Source organism: Callorhinchus milii, unplaced genomic scaffold (assembly GCF_018977255.1).
Source record: "Callorhinchus milii isolate IMCB2004 unplaced genomic scaffold, IMCB_Cmil_1.0 Scaffold7, whole genome shotgun sequence".
NCBI lineage: Eukaryota > Metazoa > Chordata > Chondrichthyes > Chimaeriformes > Callorhinchidae > Callorhinchus > Callorhinchus milii.
In genome coordinates this window covers 1,788,878-1,808,926 of record NW_024704748.1, presented here as the reverse complement: position 1 = coordinate 1,808,926, position 20,049 = coordinate 1,788,878, and the positions used below count along the sequence as shown (strand labels likewise).

At 40.2% G+C, this 20,049-nt stretch overlaps 1 protein-coding gene across 1 annotated transcript in view; it reads right to left on the bottom strand.

Annotated features, from left to right (window-relative positions):
- The window catches only part of fhip2a (FHF complex subunit HOOK interacting protein 2), a 36,720-nt gene that overhangs the window by 14,115 nt on the left and 2,556 nt on the right, over positions 1-20,049 (bottom strand). Inside the window, 9 exon segments of the mRNA XM_042336756.1 lie at positions 372-448; positions 998-1,109; positions 1,560-1,756; positions 2,671-2,754; positions 2,757-2,996; positions 6,667-6,789; positions 7,004-7,108; positions 9,591-9,760; positions 12,289-12,367. Coding sequence (XP_042192690.1) covers positions 372-448; positions 998-1,109; positions 1,560-1,756; positions 2,671-2,754; positions 2,757-2,996; positions 6,667-6,789; positions 7,004-7,108; positions 9,591-9,760; positions 12,289-12,367 — 1,187 coding nt within the window.

Below are 20,049 nucleotides of genomic sequence, written 5' to 3'. Positions count from 1 at the left end.
GAAACTCTTGATGAAAACGTCTGCTGAGAGTTAAAGCCAGATACCTATGGCACAATGTTTTATTGGTTTACAGATATCCGTGTTATTAAATAATAAAATACCATTATGTGTCATTTTGATTTGGAAACCCTTTGAATTCAGGCTCTTTCAATGGATAAAACAATACTTTGGAAATAGTATTTAAACCGTGTTTTCCCAGAAATGTCAGAAAATGTCAGTTAATTTATATGCTGGAAATCTGTCGTTCTCTCCGGGGACTGCAGAAGTGAACTGAAGGTTGTATTTTTATTTCCTGTTCGGTAAGAAATTCCCCAGAGCAGAATATCAATGCTAGGTCCCATCATTTTGATGAACAAATTAAGCCAGCTTACGTCTGCAACAGTTGTGGTTCCATGACAGGTACAAAGAACTCCTCCCGAATGGCTCTCGCCATGGCAGCTGCAGTCAGCTGTAAACAAAACGCACAAATAAGGAATACAGCTGGCGATTAATTTCCCACTTAACACTACAGAAATTCTGATTATATAATTATATAACAATAGTCACAGAGCCACATTTGAACGGTGAACAGCTTTATTCATTTATTTTGGCACAGATGCATTAAAACTGATTGTTTAATTCTCCTGACTCCAAACCAACTCAAAACATCCAAAGTCTCATCAACGATAACATTAAGGCTTTGTTTCCCATTCCAGCCAAGTGAATAAGGGCACTGCTCATTGTAGAACTGGGTCACACAGATTGCAATGTGGCAGGTTCAAATTCTGTGCTAAGGTAACCAATATCTGTTGGGGAGCTAAAATTGGCTTTAGTCTTTGGAGTAAGCAAGGGGAAATTAGCCAAGGTTATGAGGATCCCTATTGGGAGAGGACAGGATTGTGAATAGTTCCCTATTCCCCCAAATTCGAACATGATTAATGGTATGGAATGGAATGCATTGTGCAAAAAAATGTAAGCAAATTAGTGCATTAATTCAGTTTGGTTCTTGAGTTCCAACCTTGTGCGCTTCTTTAATCAGCTGGTCACAGTAATCAAGCCAAGACAGGAAAGATATGAGAGGTCGCTTTCCCGAGAATGCTGCATCTTCTTTATGGCTGTAAGAATCTAAACTGCAACACAGAAAGGAAGAGACAAAGAATCAATTGGTGCAAACATTTCCACAGTGGGAACGTAGCCCTTAAAGAATGGCATCACTTTCATACGATACCCAGAAGAAAGGCATAGGTTAGATTCCAATAACTGGATATTAAAAAAAATAGAATTTATGTAGATTTGCCAACAAGTATCATCTCTTAAATTATTCAACACATTATTTACTCACTAAAAAACAGGCAGTTTGGCCTGCTCTGGAGACGCATTGCAATTGCATCTTCAATATTTGTGAGTGACATGAGAACCCATCAGTGTGAGATGCCTCTCACTCTCACATACACACACATATACGTGCGCGAACGCACACATGGGTGTAACACTCACACAGACACACAAAATGTCAACAATCTTAATAAATATTCCTCCGAAAAAATGCCAGTTACTGTGAACACTAATGTTCTACTTACCCCCAGTTGACAGATTCCAAAGACTCGATATCCATGGGGTCTATTGACTGTGGCAGTGCTCTGTAGAGGGTGCACAGCCGATCTGTAAGTAATTGGCACAAGGACGTATTCTCAGCCAGGCACTTGGCAGCAGCCGGCTCTGGCAAACTAACAAGTAACATTAGACCTTCTGATGCTTTAACAACAATTCGACCATCCTGAAAAGCAACAGGAAGGAAAATGGTTAGTGTTTTCTTTTCATTCCCAGAATAAACATTGTTCACAACATGTGGAGGTAGAGATCAGCTGGTTTCTCTGAACTACATGCCGACTTTCAGCACGAGTATTCCACAATAGATCGATTTTGTCTGGTACTTTGTACATTTATTAATAATTTTACAAATGCATAAAATCGGAGACTTCCTCAGCACTCGGGCTTTCAAGACACACATTCTCTGGGCACAGGCTCGCAAGTTCCAATTACATTTTCCTAACTGTGCTGCTATGTTTGTACAAAACCAACAACAGCAGCTTGTATTTCTACAGTGCCTCTCACACAGGTTAGGGTCCCAGCCACTTCAAAAGAAAGGACATGAATGGTGCAAAAGCGAACATGATAGGTTATAAAAGATCAGAGGAATTCCTTTTTGCCTTTGAGGAAGGTGGAATAGAGGTTCTCTCCTGGGAGCAAACCTGAAAGGCTTCTTGGGCTTTTTTCACTCCATCGCACCTGTGCAGCTATATAAATGTAGATACATAAGACCCAGTAAAACCTAAATCAAACTGACAGATCTTGTCCTAGTGTACATATTTTCCTCAAAAATGCTACTCATCCATTTAAGAAACATTAGCTTTCATGACAACGCAGGGTATCACCAACAGTTATGCGCATTACCTGGACATTGATTACCACCCTCTTTCCCCTGCCAAGGCAGCATACCCTGATCAAATAATTCTTGCATTTGATCAGGTGCCTTTCACATCAGGACGACATCTCAAAATGCTTCAATGGCTACACTGCTAAGCATAGTGACTGGGTATTTTGCAGGCGAATGGGGTTTTTCATGATATTTGTCAGAAGGAGCTGGAGAAGGAAATCTTATACATACATTTGTTTTGTATTTGCACCTACCGGACTTTTACTGAGATTTAACAACGAGTTCACCAAGTTGTAGTCCTGTGTTTGACAGCGATCAATAGCTCGCGGCTGTGGGAAATGGCCATTTTATTAAGAGAATGCTGCAGGTGAGCGTTTTGCGGGGATGATTCAGTACAGCTGTCCAATTGGCCTATTACAGCTCTGCCGGTAGCGTTACACAGTCCAGCACTGGCATCACTGTCAGGAGCTTCAGCCTTCTGGGTCTCTGAAGATTGGTCTTTAGAATCAAGGGTTTTCCTTAAAACATTTGTTTTGGTCTGGCCGGCACGAGCAAATCCCGTATCTCTTGCAGATTTATTCTGGGAGTTGGTGGGGAGGAAGATAAACAAAAAAATCAGTTCATGACAGAATGGTAATCAAGACACATTGCTTGTTGATTTTAGTTCAAAGCCATACTAAGAACAATAGTACGACTAGCTCACAAGAGTGTAGTTATTCGTGCTCTGTCAGTGTGGAAGCACCCTTCCTATCAGGCAATCCACTGGTCACCGTGAAGTCTTTGGGGTGGGGTTCTGTAGGCAGTTTGTTCTACTCGACTCAAAGCCAGACAGAAGTCAACAGCCAAGAATCATCCCTGCTTGACATCTCTAAGCCTCGCACTGTCTATCCTTTCGGGTTCTGTTTTTTAAACTGCTTTGTGCCCTTAATTACTTGTCTATTACCAATCTGCATTGTAACTCTGTACAGTTGCTAAACCAATTACTGCAAATCATTTCTGCACCCTTATTGCTTTGATACAAAGAAACTTCATTGCCTTGTACACAATAATGCAGGGGATGTTTAGCTCACTTGGAAACTATTAAAACTGGCTTAATGAGACCACACAGTTACGGATAATTATCCAAATACACAGTGCACTCTCTTTAAAGGCTCACTTTAGGCTGCATTTCATTAGGTCACACCTAAAATGTTACTTTGAATTAAAGTCTTGAAAACATAAACACTGAATATTGCATTCAGGCAATAAACTGTAGCACTCTGAAAGGAACAATATGAAACTGAAGGCTAACATCCATACGATCGCCGCGAGGTATAACATTCAAAGCAGATGTGCTATTAAGCTTCAGGCTTTCTGCAGTCAATTTGCTCGAGCTGTACCAAAATCGTGTTCCCTTACTGGACATTTGTCGCAAATTGCCCAAACAGGACACCTTTTAATTCAATTATCTATCTTACAAAATATAGAGAGAACATTATTACTTTATTAAACCTTAACATAAAGATTTAAAAGCATGTTCAATTGTACTGGATTCATTATAAATTCAATTTTTTTTTAATTAAAGCGAAACAGCCATCTGATTGACTTATATCTTGCTGCAAACCACTTGCTGTTTCAATGACTATCTTTGTCATGGAAAATATCCTCCACGTCACAAATTTACTTAACTGGTTATTTTCCTAGGTGCAAATAGTTTGCAAGGTAACAAGAGGGCTGCGAGATGGCAATCTGTAGACAAGGAAGTGGGATATAATCAAGTTTAGGTCCTCCTCTCGTGTTATCTAGTAAGCTGCATCGTCGGTCAAATTTGCTTTTCATTATTGCGCGTAACTATGTTCCACACACATGCCAATTAAGAAACCAAGCAGTCTCTGTAGCTGGGCTGCTGACCTGTAGTCTGAAAGAGTGCAGGACGGGATCCTGGCTCACCTAGCAAACAGGTTTAGAGTAGGAAAATGAGACGACACATGCCAAACAGGGCTTTTGTGACATTAAAGAGTAATGTTCAATAATAATCCTTGCATAATGACAATAATAATAATCCTTGCATTTCATATAGCGCCTTATCACATCTTCGAGACGTCTCAAAGCGCTTCACAGAATATATACATTTAATATGGTATAAATCTAAAAGGCAGGTTATCAGAATGATTTACTCCCACAACTCCTACAGTTAAAAATAGAATAAGCTTTCATTGATGATGGAAAAATTATGGGACGTCTTCCCGACAACAATGTAATCTGTTGTTTTTATTGATACTCGATTTACTTGCATATTACTTGTGTGACTCTCCAGTTGGGACTAGAGCAATGACACCGGAATAAACTGCATTTACACTGAAAACATTTTAAACTAATGGCATTTGTGTAAGTTGCCATTTTTAAAAAAAACTTCCCTCATAGATAGAGTAAAGGCACCACTCAGTAAGTCCAGATGGTTGCTAATTTCAGCTGGAACTCTCCAATGGGTTCAGCTCCCTTGGGTTATGGAAGGTGAAAATCATTCAGTCATTCTGCTTATAACTACTTATGCAAAGGCTCTGCAGTTTTTTGAATGTGTGGATAGAATCAGTCTCAATTGCCATGTCTCCCGAGAACTGACACTTTATTAAAAAAATCCTTGCATTTGATACAGCGCCTTATTGCATCTTCCAGACGTCTCAAAGAGCTTCACAGAATATGCTGTAAAGTGAACTGACTGTATATTTCGTGGGCGAAACGCGGCAGCCAATCGCACACAGCAGCGTCCCACAAACAGTCGTGGACTGGATGACCAAGTTACCACCTTTTTTTTAAAAGGGATTATTACCCCTGAAAATCCGCCAATCGACTACCCACCGGGTTCCTACTTACTGTAGATAAACAGAGACGTGTGGAGTAAGAAAACTTGCCCAATGTTTCACCCTGCCAGGAATCAAACCCAGGTCAACATGATTCTGCTCAAGTCTAGCTATCAGGCAGATGGAATCAACCTTCAAGCAATACCAATGTTGTACTTTGAACAATGTCACAACAGTTCACAAATACTGACTTTGGTTTCAACTAAACCATTTTATTCTTGTGTCAGGCAAGGTTAAAAATATTGATTCTATAAGTGCAATATTTCACTTGCACAGGAAACAAATATAAAAGTAGCCATAATAAATTCTTTATGGTTCCTCTGGCAATAAAATGTCATTGGAAAGCAAAAATTAGAAAGCATCCTTTGAGGCTCCTCCTGACTATAAAACGTAAATTGCTGATGTTGTAAAATGTTGGTGGAAACAGTTGAGAGGATTGTTTAAAAACAAAACAATGCATTTGAGAGCTTTTTTATTTTGAACACAAATTGTGGACAAATCCAGTATTTGCTTTTTTGGGAGGTATAAAATAATAATAATAATCCTTGCATTTGATATAGCGCTTTTCACGTCTTCTCGACGTCTCAGAGCACTTCACAGAATAGACTGTAAAGTGAATTGACTGTATATTTGTGGGCGAAATGCGGCAGCCAATTGCGCACAGCAGTGTCCCACAAACAGTCGTGGTTTGAAGTGACCAATTTACTATTTTTATATTATCAGGCGTGTGGAGTAAGGAAACTTGCCCAAGGTTTCACCCTGTCAGAGCAAAGTTCCTGTTGACTACACAATTAAATCAATCCAATGTGAAGTTTTAATTTCAAAATCTAGTGAAGCCATTAATTTAATCAGAAATGCTATTGCATGATGGTTGTCTCCCCAACCCCCCACTGCTAACTCAAAACAAATAAAACTCAACAAACCTGGCATTTAAGGCACTGACGAGTCTTACAAAGTAACGGGGGAGTCTCCGCTATGGTGGGTTTTTTTTTTGTTGTGTACAATTTGAAAAAAAAGGTCGCAACACTTTCAAACGGTTTGAACTATTTGATTCTGGTGCATTTGAGACATTTTACTGCTCTGACCAGCCGCCAGGTATTATCAGCCAATTACTAAGCAACACCTGAATTTCAAAATGCTTTCAAGTTTTTACTTTGCGTTCTGAGCCAAGAGCAATTTCAAAGATTGCTGCACGATTATCTGCAGCTTTCACCTTCATGACAGAGAATAAGAGCAGTCACCTGGAGCCAGGGGAAATGGCTCAAGACTTGCCCGTATTGAATTGCAAGAAACTGTATTAACTTGGTTATACAGGCAATTCAATGAACTTTCAAAGAAGGGCCCAAGAAACATTCTACAAATTTACATTTCTGACAACTTTACATTCATGGCAAAGCAGCACACTCTTACCTCTAGAAAAAAGTTGACCAAATAGGGATCCTGTTTCAATTTTGCACACACTATACAGAGAAACTGAATTTCTTCGTTTTCAGTGGGGGCAGCAAGAACTTCACCACAAAGTCGAATTAATTTCTGTTAAAAAAAACAAAAAATTGTGACTGAACAGAAGGAAGTTAAGAACGGTTGGAGAAAACGACAACAAGTTTTTGCTTTGGCAGAAGTTACAAGTGTAAGAAATTGTTTTTTCACACAAGGTCACAAGCAAGATTTGGATGAAGAAGGCCCTTTGGCCCTTTTGATCTCATCCTACAAAGTAACCGAAATGATAGTTGAGCCATTATTGTACCTGGACGGGTCTGTAAACATTAATGTGCGGGAGCAAAGGCTGTCGAATCCTTCCCAGTAACTTTGTGTAGAAAACCAGGACTTGCTGCTTCATACCAGGCGGGCACTGGAAACACACAGACACACACCCGAAAGCAACAGTCAGAAATATCCTCAAGAGAATAACATAAAACAAAATGCACAACCTCTTGGCTTCCACATAGAATAAACACCGCCAGCCAGAACAGCGACTGAAATTGCTTTCCTGTCGGGATTCTCTAAGTCTACTTTATCATGTGCTTTGAGACGTCCAGAAGACGTGAAAAGCGCTACATCAGATGCAAGGATTAATACGATTATATTGGCTTGATAAAACAACAACAAAATATTAAAAACAAATTGGATCAATTTAGTGGTGTTATAATTCAAATTTTTGACTCTGGATGTATTCAATCTAATTTGCAACTTTCAAAAGATTCAGTGAGCTTTCTTAGGGCATCACAGCTGTGTGATATAGCTAACATGAAGCATCCTGATTAATTCAAGATACAATGGCTTCAGGAATCATGGATAATTACCGACTTGGGCACTTGGCTGGGGAAGAGGTGTTTAAATGTAAAAAGAGGTAATGTTTTTTTTTAGGGGGGTGGAGAGAGAAGAGGATCAGAGACAAAATAGAAGACTTATCTGAAAGCCTAAGATACAAATTTACCTTCTTGAAAAAACAGAATTATTTTCATAATGATAAATAATCCCTGCATTTGATATAGCGCCTTATCACGTCTTCGAGACGACTCTAAGCGCTTCACAGGATATGCTGTAAAGGGCAGTGACTGTATATTTTGTGGGTGAAATTCATTCTAATAAATAAGTTACATAATGAGATTTAAAAGTACAAAGTAGCGTGATTTAAGAGCAATGGATGCAAAATATCTAAATGAAATTTTCTTAAGAACTTTACCTTTTGGCTGCAGTAAGACAGACAAGTAATTAACCTGAATGTCTATGCAAGTTATTTGATTATAGATTAGGAAATATTATGCTACTTAAATACTTAAATCTGTACCTTATTGTTAATGCATGCTACAATTCTGTGGTAGATTGCTCACTGTAATGGAAAATATTCAGCTCTTCAATATTGTCAAATGCTTCAGCATAGAGCTGGTTCTATCCAATAATGAACCGCTATTTGTTTTACTTGGAAAACTTAAGTTTTAAAATGCAAACAAATTGTCAAGCGGCGTCAATTAATTTTTTAGAAAACAAGCATCAACCCCCCCTGATAAATTTATGGAAATCCATAAACCTAAACGTGCTACATTAATCTGAATCTGTCATGGTATGTTCCGCTTAGACCAAGAATTTCCTGTGAGAAAAATAAAATTACAATATTAATGTATATTTACATAGCGCCTTTCAAAGTTGGGAGCATGTCCCAAAGTGCTTAAAATTGAATGCTGCACGTTTATGCCAATTCTACTGAATAACCAAAATGTGCAATTCCATAGCTGCAGTATGCAGTCCTCCTGACGTGAAAGGCGCTATACATGTAATTTGTTGTTGTTGTTGCTGTATTTACTCTCCACCCTATGACTCAATTCCATTGGAGATGAATTAGCAAATTTGCTGCAGTACATTAAGCAGTGCTGCACAATTCCAAATAGTTCAACGTGTTATAAACTAGGCACAAAATGTACTTATTAAAAGTGTTCATGGGGTATATTTTAGTACCACCTCTTACTCTGTTGAATCTCGTCTCGACTGGTTATTATGTGAAACTCTATAATATTCCTCCTGCACGACATCCCACAGCATACAATACACTTATTCTTAGAACAACATGTTGCTTTATTTAATATGAATGTCTTACAAAGTAAGAGAGGGGGAGGGGGAATCAGAACTCAACATTTATATAATAATAATAATAATCCTTGCATTTGATATAGCGCTTTTCACGTCGGGAGGACGTCCCAAAGCGCTTCACAGAACACACTGTAAAGTGAATTGACTGTATATTTGTGGGCGAACGCGGCAGCCAATTGCACACAGCAATATCCCACAAACAGTCGTAGATTGGAAATGACCAATTTATTATTGTTTTTGGTTTTTGGAGGGATTATTATTAGGCTCTGTGTGGAGTAAGGAAACTTGCCCAAGGTTTCGCCCTCTGCCTGGAATTGAACTCAGGTCTCTCACTTGCAAAGCTACAGGACTCCACGTGTAATAGTGTAAAGTTAAATTTGTTCAGTTTTATAGTACAATAGAATTTATAAAGTGCAGTTTTCAACAGAAATGTGTATATTTGTATTTGAAGAGCACCAAGCCCAAATCAGACAGCCAGAGTGAAGAGCAGCAAATCTGTCAGGTGTGGGCTAAAATAAAGTCTTTTGCAGCCATGGAGAGGGAGGGAGAATTAGTCTCACCCAGGTACTTGCAAGGATTATTATTAGATTAGTATTGCAAAACTCAGGGGTCACATTTCAAAAACAATTTGTTCTTATACTACGACCTTAACTTGCATGCAGTTGGAATGATGTTAAATGTCAGAGGCAGTGAAACTTATTTAAAGAAATTAAAGGAGGAAGTTCAATAAGAGTTACAAAACATACATCAGCTTTTCCCAAGGTGTATAAAGTCTCCAGAATCTTGTGATGCAGCAAGTACTCCATGCAAGGCCCCGTTTCTCCAGACTCTCTCTCACTTTCTTCTTGCACCAAAATATCCAGCATCTGGTCCAGATGTGACGGGATGTTTGTGTCCGTTACTGGAGCTTTGTCATCTATCAACAAAAAAGATGCTCATTTAGGATGTTTAAGACCAGGTTAGCAAATCAAAATCTAAAGATTAAAATCAGATTACCTACTTTATGTATAGATTTCCTCAATCTTTTGAGTCTAGTTTACCATCAAACTACAATAGGATAGACAAGTTCTCCCAGCGACAATCCCTCCCCAAAATTTTAGTTACTGCAGTCAAAGTCTCATAAGAGCCACTGATTTGCTATTCCTGCCCTACATAAAATCCATGCATCTAAGACTACCTCCAACTTTTCCAAGTAAGAGTTAGATATAAAGAAGTAAGTGCTATTGATATGAGGATAAACTACATTTAAAGAATGAGGAAGACTAACAGCCCCCAACCCTCTTCCTCAGGTGGTTTAAATAGTTGAAATGGAAACAGTGCCAAAAACTAAACAGAAATGGGATGGAAAGTCTAGAGAGGTTACTTTTTGTTTCGATTTCAAGATCCTCACTTAGATTTTGAAACCCTTTCATGCCCTGGCACCTACCTACCTCTCCGACCTGCTTATCGCCCAACACACAAACCGCTGCTTCCGCTCAACTGGCTCCAGCCTCCTGCATGTCCCCCATGCCGTCCCCTCCGTTCCATCAATGGTGGCGTGCTTTCAGCCACTACACCCTGAAAATCTTCCTCTATCCCTCTGCCTTGCCCCTTCATTCCCCATTTTCAGGTCGTGCCTGAAGACCTTCCTATTCGACCGTGCCTAAGTCACCTCTCCCTCCCCCTGGCTTGGCGTTGGGCTCCACCACTGTCAAAAATCATGCTCCGCCCTGCGTGAGGGGCACAGTATAATAGCAAGTCATCATTGTTGTTTTGTTCAAAGTACTTCCCCAGCAATAATGGGTGAAACACAGTGTAAACACATGGCTTGTTTGGTACTTGGTATATAGAAGCTCTCCCACCTGAACTGCTGAGCTGCTCCAATAACATTTCCTACAGAAAGGATCCATTTATTTTAATGAAGATGTTAAATTCCTCAAACAATTGTCTGGGATGTCAGAGCTCTAAAAGACATCCAAGCACATTCTGAGAATAAATAACCTCCAAAGAAGCAGTGAAATGTCACCTCTGCTAGCACCGGAAAGGATCGATGACAAGATGTTGTTGACCTGAAGCCTGATACAAATAAATACTGGGGCACTTAGGACACAAATCTAAATTCTGAGGCATGACATAATGCTAAAGGTTGAACTGTACCCAGACAGAGAGCACATAGCTCAAGTAAGAAATCACATGCCTGATGCTATTTGCAGAAGGGGCATATAAACCTTTATAACTGGGCCAGGGTCAACACAAAGTTGCTGGCTATGGGAGAAATGTGACCATTCAAAATAGTTCTGGAGTGCAGGAAGGAGATAATAATACTTGCATTTGATGTAGCACTTTATCACATCTTTGAGATGTCTCAAAGCGCTTCACAGAATATACTATAAAGTGAATTGACTGTGTTTCAAAATGCTGCAGCCAAATGCGCACAGCAGCGTCCCACAAACAGTCGCGGATTGAAGTGACCAATTTATTAATTTTTTTAGGAAGGCATTATTATCCCCACAACGGCGATCCGCCAATCGACTAACAAATGGGTTCAACTTACTACAGGTAAACAGAGTAAGGAAACTTGCCCAATATGTTTCCCTGCCAGGAATCGAACCCAGGTTTCTCGCTTACAAGGCGAGTGCTCTAACCACTCAGCTATAGGGCTCCACTAATCAGATGGCTCTATAAAATTTAAGCCACAGCCTTGCAAGGGCCCTTTGCAGCATTTTTTTCCCACTGTATAAGATTCCTATCCAACTAACTAAATAAGAACGAACCTGCATTGAAGGACCATTTCAGCAAAATAAAATGCATTCACCTCAAAACTAACAATGCAAGTCCAAATTAATAAAGGCTCAATCTGGCATGACAGAGTTGTGAGTTTCCCTCTTGGTTCTCACAAAGTTTTAATACACTTTAATAAATCACAATTGTGCTCTGGAATTCAAAATTAATATTCAGTCCATTTCTGCAGAAACGACATGATATAGGATCTAAAAAATGACAATCTAAACCCAGTAGCTGTTATTGATGTTTCATTTAATGTCATTTACTCTAAACAAGTGACTCTGAAACTAGGCAGTTGTCAATACAGAATTGGTTAAGAATGGGGGACAGTAAACACTGAAGAAAAATCAAATACTTCTCTAATCAGTACTGAAATGCCACCAATTTATTACAATATTTCAGATGTCCCAAGTTTGAAAAACATATTGCAATTGGGTACAACTCATCAAGACAGGTAGGTAACAAACCCTTAAGTCACTGACAAAGAAAACAGAATATCAATTGTGAATAATTGTTTAGCTTCAGACTAGAGGCTTTAATAAATTGAATAATGAAAAGACTTTATATGCACTGCAATTCATAAACATACTTTTACCAACAGAGGATACAATAAACCAGTCATTCTGTTTTCCATGTAGATGAAAGAGTGAATTTGAAGCATTTAATCACAAACTTCTTTACCTGATGTTTCAATGTAGTAATGAGTAATAGCCTTCCAGTGATATACGAAGTCTTCCTGCAGTGGCAGGGAGGGAGCCAGCTATAACGTGTGGAAGAGAAAGAAAAAAAAAGGCATATTAGTCTTGTTGATAATTAGATTCGACAAGTAACACTTCAAGTAAATAATCTCACTAATGTGTGTAACTGAGCAAGCTGTCAACTTCACTGTCGCTCCACAGCTGAGCCAACTGGAGTTCCAATTTAAGAAAATCACAATGTATAGTACTTGGGACATTACAATATAAAATAATAATGCTTGCATTGTGATATAGTGTAGTGACTGTATCTTATAGGGAATATAGCAACCAATTTGGATACAAAAATGTCCAACAAACAGCCATGAAGCGAATGACCAATTTTATCTGGCGATTTGTTGGCCAGGGCACCTGGGGAAACCCATTTCTCATTTTGAATAGTTCCACAGGATCTTTAACATCCACCTGAACAGGCAGATGGCCATTTAGGTAAGGTCCCATCCGAGTCCCATCCGAATTGCCAATAATGCAGAGCTTCCCTGACATGGAGCTCGACTCAAAAGCAAGAGTTCTACCAACTGAGCCCAAATCAGCCTCCTCAGCACAAATTAGAACTGAAAAATTGTGACCTTCTGCTCTGTACAATTCACTGCTACAACAGGCAGTCAATTTGTGCTTTAACTCAATATACCATTTGGCAGCGTGGTCTGCTATACTGTACTCAAATACTTGCCCTATTTTTCCTTTTGCAGTACAGGTCACACGGATTAAACTGCGTGCTGGAAAAGCTCCACGTCAGGGAAGCTCTGCATTGTCGGCAATTCGGATGGGACCTTACCTAAATGGCCGTCTGCCTGTTCAGGTGGCCATCAGAGATCCCGTGGAACTATTCAAAACGAGAAGTGGGTTTCTCCAGAGAATAATGAGGCCAAATGTGATATTGTAAAGCAAAGAGTTCCCTAATGCCATCATGTATGACACACACTTAATCCAAAACGGCAGATGTGTACATGGGATGGGAAAGTACTGTAAAAACAAAGCGGATATTCGAGCAGTCCAGATGATTTCTACCTCAATGATAAGCTTTACACAGACTCACTTTGTTAGAATTGCTTACAAATATCAATTAACTAAATGGTGCAGCTTTTTTTTAAAGTACTTCTTAAATGCATTAAAGAAATCTTCATCTGCTTTACTGTAGCTTAGTATGTGCTGCATGACCTGACGTTTAGAAAATTCGGACTGCTCAGGGTTTTCATTGTACCAAAAATCAATTTGCATTGTACAGAACAGTTAGTGTCGGAGAGTAAGAAAATAATGCTTTGAACAGTGAAGCTCATTTGGCTCTTCTAACTCATTTCTTCCACACATTATGCAAGATCAATTGTGGACTCTATCCCATCCTCTGCATGAAATTCTGAAAATATCTGCTGCAACCTAAGGGGAAATCAAACAAAATCTCAATTTCTACTCTTCAACCCTGGCTTCCTTCCTGTCATCTCACACCGCAAGGCCCGGGAAACACTCAAAAAAATGTTTCTCATGAAGTTTTTATTTATCTCTGCCTCTTCATACTCCCAGAACCTTCAAAGCTGTTCAGAATTCAGTCCACAACCCGAGTACAAAAAACACCTCCTAAACACCATGGCAAAACAGACCATTGAGCAGCTGCTATGAACACAAGAATATATTACAAACAATGGGCTTGTAACCAGAATTGTTTGCTCAAGATTAACCAACAAAATAAATTTCCTGTTGGTTTCTTTCAAACACATGATACACATTTCTAAATAAATCCAGCCTCAGCTTGTGAATTTATTTTGAACCAATCGACAATTGTGCCAGTTGAGATCTTTAATAAGGACCGCATGACTTGCCAGTACGTATATGACCAGCTACCCGGGTAAACACAGAGCTGTTTGGCTTTTTCTGAAGCAGTCTTTAGGACTATAAAAAAAATGTATTAAGGGTATGTTAGTGTGAGGTTCATATTGGAGTCCTGTAGCTCAGTGGTTAGAGCACTCGCTTTCCAAGCGAGAGACCTGGGTTCAATTCCAGGCAGAGGGCGAAACCTTGGGCAAGTTTCCTTACTCCACACAGAGCCTAATAATAATCCCTCCAAAACCAAAAACAATAATAAATTGGTCATTTTCAATCTACGACTGTTTGTGGGACATTGCTGTGCACAATTGGCTGCCGCGTTCGCCCACAAATATACAGTCAATTCACTTTACAGTGTGTTCTGTGAAGCGCTTTGGGACGTCCTCCCGACGTGAAAAGCGCTATATCAAATGGAAGGATTATTATTAGGATTATTATATTGCAATAGACATAAATGGTGCAATTTATCAAAGGCTGGTAACAATGTTGGGGAAGGTTATTTATCTTGACATATTGGAACATATTGGTGTGTTGACAATAGTGAGAAAACTACAATATTTACTATGAATTCTCAATGATTCGCTGCCAATAAGAATTTGAACTCCTCTTTGGAATAGAACAAAACTTCTCTTGGGACAAGGGTCTCCTGTTGTCAACAAATTTTGACAATATTATGAAATCTCTGTTACCTTTGGCAATTCCTTTTGTGGCAGAATTAGAATGAAATTTCATGAGTCTCCAAAGAAATTTGTAGACGAACCTGTTCTTTCAAACATAACTATGGGTGGCGTTGGATGCGATTGTGTGTATATATATATATACATAAAAAATACAGTACGATTGCCTCTTGCCTCCATCAAGACCCGGCTCAAGACCCTCCTGTTCGACTGTGCCTTCCCCCCTCACTTACCCCAACCCCCCCGCCCCCCACCCCCCCACTCTCTGCTCGGGTCCAAATCCCGGCCAGTCCAGCGCCTTGGGATGTCCTCCCGACATGAAAGGCGCTTTACAAATGTAATTGTATTTTACATTTATACAGTGCCTTTCACTTCGGAGGATGCCTCAAAGCACTGGACACTCCTAGTCGGGCGCCTGAGCTGGGGGTGGGAGGAGGAAAATGACCGAAAGTGCAGTCAAAGAGGTACATTACATAAAAATCGATATGCAACTAGCACATTCCAAAACAAGCCCTAAGTGTGGCTTCTTTGAAGCACTTACAAGTTACCATGTTTCCGTTGCAGGTTATATTATCAACTGTACACTTGTATCTTGTCTTATCGTTTAAGGAAGCGATTGATGGAGGAGAGTGGGGAAATGTCTGTCTGAACACCCTTTTGTAAGCATTCTCTGAGATATAGCCAGGAGAGGGTGGGTATCACAAGCTGCCTCTCCTGATTAAAACATGCAAGATTTTTTTTAAGGACTTTTCATTCAAAGTTTTTTTTAAAAAAAGTTTGTGTTTGTGTGACCTGCAGATTAGGGGTTAGCTCAGGAGACGGGGAGGGGGGGGAAGGGGATGTTGTAGAGCTCCTCTGACTCTGTTTATGGCTGTTTTGCGTACCGTGGTTGGTTGGTTGTTGGAAGGACATCACTGTGCGCAAAACAGTCTGCCGCGTTTCTCCTACATCGTACACTCTGTAGAAAAATCCTCCTGAGGTGAATGAAGCGCTTTCAGACATAATCCCTTCCAAAATAAAGAAAAATTAACCCACGCCTGTTTACCTAGCGATACGTAAGAACCCGGTTGCTAGCCGATTTGCAGATCACTTTCCAGGGGGTAATAATCCCTTCAAATTTAAAAAAAATATACATAATAAAAATGGTCGCACAACCCACGACTGTTTGTGGGACACTGCAGTGCGCAATTGGCTGCCTCATTTCGCGCACAAAACACACAGTAATTCCGTTTGACTGTATAGCTTGTGAAGCACTTTGAGACGTCTCAACAACACGATAAAGCGCTATACCAACCGCAAGGATTATTATTATCATCATCACTGAAAGCTGACGTGGAATATTTTGGAATGCATATAAACACTTACAGATGCTTCTCACTCACACACAATGGTAGAGTGCCACTGAAGAGCTGTGCTCTTAATAGAATAAGTCACGCTGTTCAGCCACTCCGCCCTGAAACTCTGGGACGCTCTTCCTCTAGCCCCTTGCCCCTTCCTTCCCCATTTTCAGGTCGCGCCTAAAGACCTTCCTGTTCCATAGTGCCTACGGACACCTCGCCCCACCCCCCCCCACCCCTTCCCAGCTCGGAATCGTGCTCCGCCACTGCCAAGCGATCTCTGCGTGAGGGGCACGGTGCAAATGCAAGTTGTTGTTGTTCATTGGACCCAAGCATCCACTAAATTCACGTGTGGCTCCAAGTAGCTACCAATCCCAAGTAGCAATCACACCCCAGTACAATGAAGAGCAAAGCCAGTCGAGGGAAACCAGTAGCAGTCGCCTTCAGTGAAGCGGAACATGGAAAAAAAATTCTAGGTGAATAAAAAAACGTGTCAATAAGGTGGTTTGATACGGTTATAACACGAAGTGACATGTAAAATGTTGCATCAGTGCAGAGTGAGTAAGACGCTGAATACTTCTGCAAGTTGTAGGCCACCTTCCACGTGGCTGTAACAGAACCACCTCAATGGTACACACAGCAGAACGACAGCACTTCCTGGAATGCATTTGGGCCATCGAGTCCTGTAGTTGAGTGGTTAGAGCACTCGCCTCGCAACCGAGAGACCTGGGTTCAATTCCTGGCAGGGAGAAACCTTGGGCGAGTTTCCTTACTCCACACGCCTGATAATAATCCCTCAAGGAAAACAACAATAATAATTTGGTCAATCAATCCACGACTGTTTGTGGGACACTGCTGTGCGCAATTGGCTGCTGTATTTCGCCCACAAAATAGACAGTCAATTCACTTTACAGTGTATTCTGTGACGTGCTTTGAGATGTCTAGCAGACGTGAAAAGGCGCTATATCAAATGCAAGGATTATTATTATATTTATCATATATTTTGTGGGCTTCAGTGCGATTACCCACTGTAGATAACTTGCAGATCAGGTTAGTTACAAATCCTGCGCTCCACTGGAAGGATGCGACATTAGCAGCGGCACTGCACTAGAAATGTCAAGTTGATTTCATTTACCAGGAGTTATCTGGTGACTGAGCAACATGCAGGAAACAAAATAAATTGGTCACTCAACCCACGACTGTTTGTGGGACGTTGCAGTGCACAATTGGCTGCCGCGTTTTGTCCACAAAATATACAGTCAATTCACTTTACGGTACATTCTGTGAAACGCTTTGAGACGTGATAAGATGTTATATCAAAAGCAAGGATTATTATTACTGGCTGAATAGTTTTGAACAGCGACACATTGATGAGCTGGAATCGTAACAAAAAAAAGCAAAAGCAACATTAGTAAACTCAGAGTCAGAACTGACGATACCTTAAGCAACTCAACTTCAAAGTAGAGATTATCTTTATATGCCTACCCTGAACTCTAATGGGCAATTTCAAGGTAACAGAGCAAGCCTTCGTAAATTATATTTACATTTCAGTAAATATTTACAAAGATACGTTACTGTATTCACTGGACATCAATTATATTTGCCGGTTTTGATTCAGTTCTTATATCCTGATCACTGAATGGGGTGACCGATTTGGCAACAGGACCGTCAGGAAAAGCAAAACTCTCTCAAAGGTTAATCTAAATCAGTTAAAATGTACGCAAACCCAAGAGGAATTTTACAGATTGCAACATGTTAGATTGTGAAGGACATAGTGCGACTTAAAAGTTATTTTCATTTCAAGATTTCCAATTGCTTATAAAAAGTTGCTAATGTTAAAATGTTACAATCATTAAGTGAGATGATGCAGAAGAGTTTACTACTGAAGGAGGAACATAGTTCAAAGTCTTCAGTACAATTATACGACTGAAGGTCAGATTTGTACTGCCACGACACAGATATTGCAGAATTATCACCTGCTATACAGGTACTGGGAAATATTAGTGAACAGATATTTTCTCTGACATTACAACATTCCACTTAATAAAGTGCAATTATATAAAGCTGATTCTACTTCATTGTGAAACGTTGACACTGCAATCTGTAGATCGATCGAATATTTGGTTAACTGAAGCCGCTTGATGAAATTACTGACTCTATCCACCCACACACACTTTGTCCCAATCTAGAGGACAGAATTCTGTCTGAACACTCATTTATCCCCAAAGTCAATACAACATGAAACCCCCAAATATTCCTTCATCCCCACATCTGTACTATTTCCTAACCATTTTACCCCAGCGGCAGAGAAACTTTCTTTTCTGTAAATCAACTGGTCTACACATATCCTTAGACAGCATCCACCTCCCCAATACTATTTCCAATAGTGTACATATAGCAAGTTCGATTTCCAAGGAACTGATCAATGTAAAATCAACTGGTCCCATTTGGAGCCCACTCCACATACGCGAATATAAGAATTTGCTAAGTAAAGAAGACCAAGGTCCATCTAGATCGCCTTCCCCCATCCTGCCAGTCGCTTGACGTGTTGTGTCCCAAATGCAGGGAGGAATTCTCCAGTCTCACTTGAGAGTCGTGTTAATTCAAGGTGACATATATGTCGACTGTGCTGCAGGTCAGCAATGCAATCATACAGAGTAACCATAATCATTCCAAGCCAAGTGCAGGGTCAGAACATCTTGACGAGATATTGGCTTGAGTAGCAGCATTCACGTGATGTGTTAAAAGTTGCTGGGTTATTATCAATATTAGGCGAGAGATGGTAGTCCCACCAGATCTTCAATAACATTAAAAATGTAACAATCACTCAGTGAGTGGGCCACTACGCCTTCCCCTATGCATATCCGGTTGCAGAGGTGAGGCTGTCAATTTGACACTATATCTACACTCCCATAACAACATGTATCGGCCTTCACTCCAGACGGCGTATCGGAGCACTTGGGGGAAATTGAGAACTTGAGATTCATTTGGAGGAGGAGGAGGAGGAGGAGGAGGAGGGGTAATAGCACCTCATTTGTTTTGTTGCTTTTTTTTAAACCAAGGACCCATTAAAAATCCCACGGCAAGATTTGAAAAGTGAAGGGAGTTTCTCCCAGGATCCTGGTCAACAATCTTCCAGAAACACATCGGTTATTCACATCATGGCTTGTTTGTGTCTTTAACAACTGTGGAGCCAAAGCGGTGGACAAGTTGTCTGCCGCGCTCACTACACCGCACAGCGATTCTCTGTGAAGGGCTTTGAGGCGCTTTTTTTTTTAAAAAGCGTTTTAGGATTAGTGTAGTGTCACACAAAATTAAACGCTCAAACGCGATGAATAATAATAAAAATGGGATTATTCCTGTGCTTATTTTGATCGTAGGGAAAGAGAATAATGAGAGGATTATTGGGGGTGGGGGGGGGGGGGGGGTTTGCCTTATTATTTGCTGCCAAGCAAGAAAAGATCTAAAAGGAAAAGAGTATTCTCCGTTCTCCCCAAACCCTCCTCAGCACCTTAAGCACAAACTAAGCGTCTCTCATCTGGGCCAGAGAGCCAGTGACCCCCAGGGACTGCTTCAACAGCTGGTACCTGGGGAGCGCGTGTAACTCAGAGACCCCTAAATGCCTATTTATTTATTCGTCTTATTTATTACATAAAGTATTGTGTGTTGTATTTGGAGGGAAAGTTTTTTTGGTATTGCCATATTGCCTTTTTTTTAAAAAAAAGCACAATTCATTCCCTTCCTATCCTCCCTACACCCCCCCCCCACACACACACACACACACATAAACTTTTAAAATTAAAATAATTGATTTTTTTCAACACATAAAATTAAAAATCAAAAAGGGAGAGA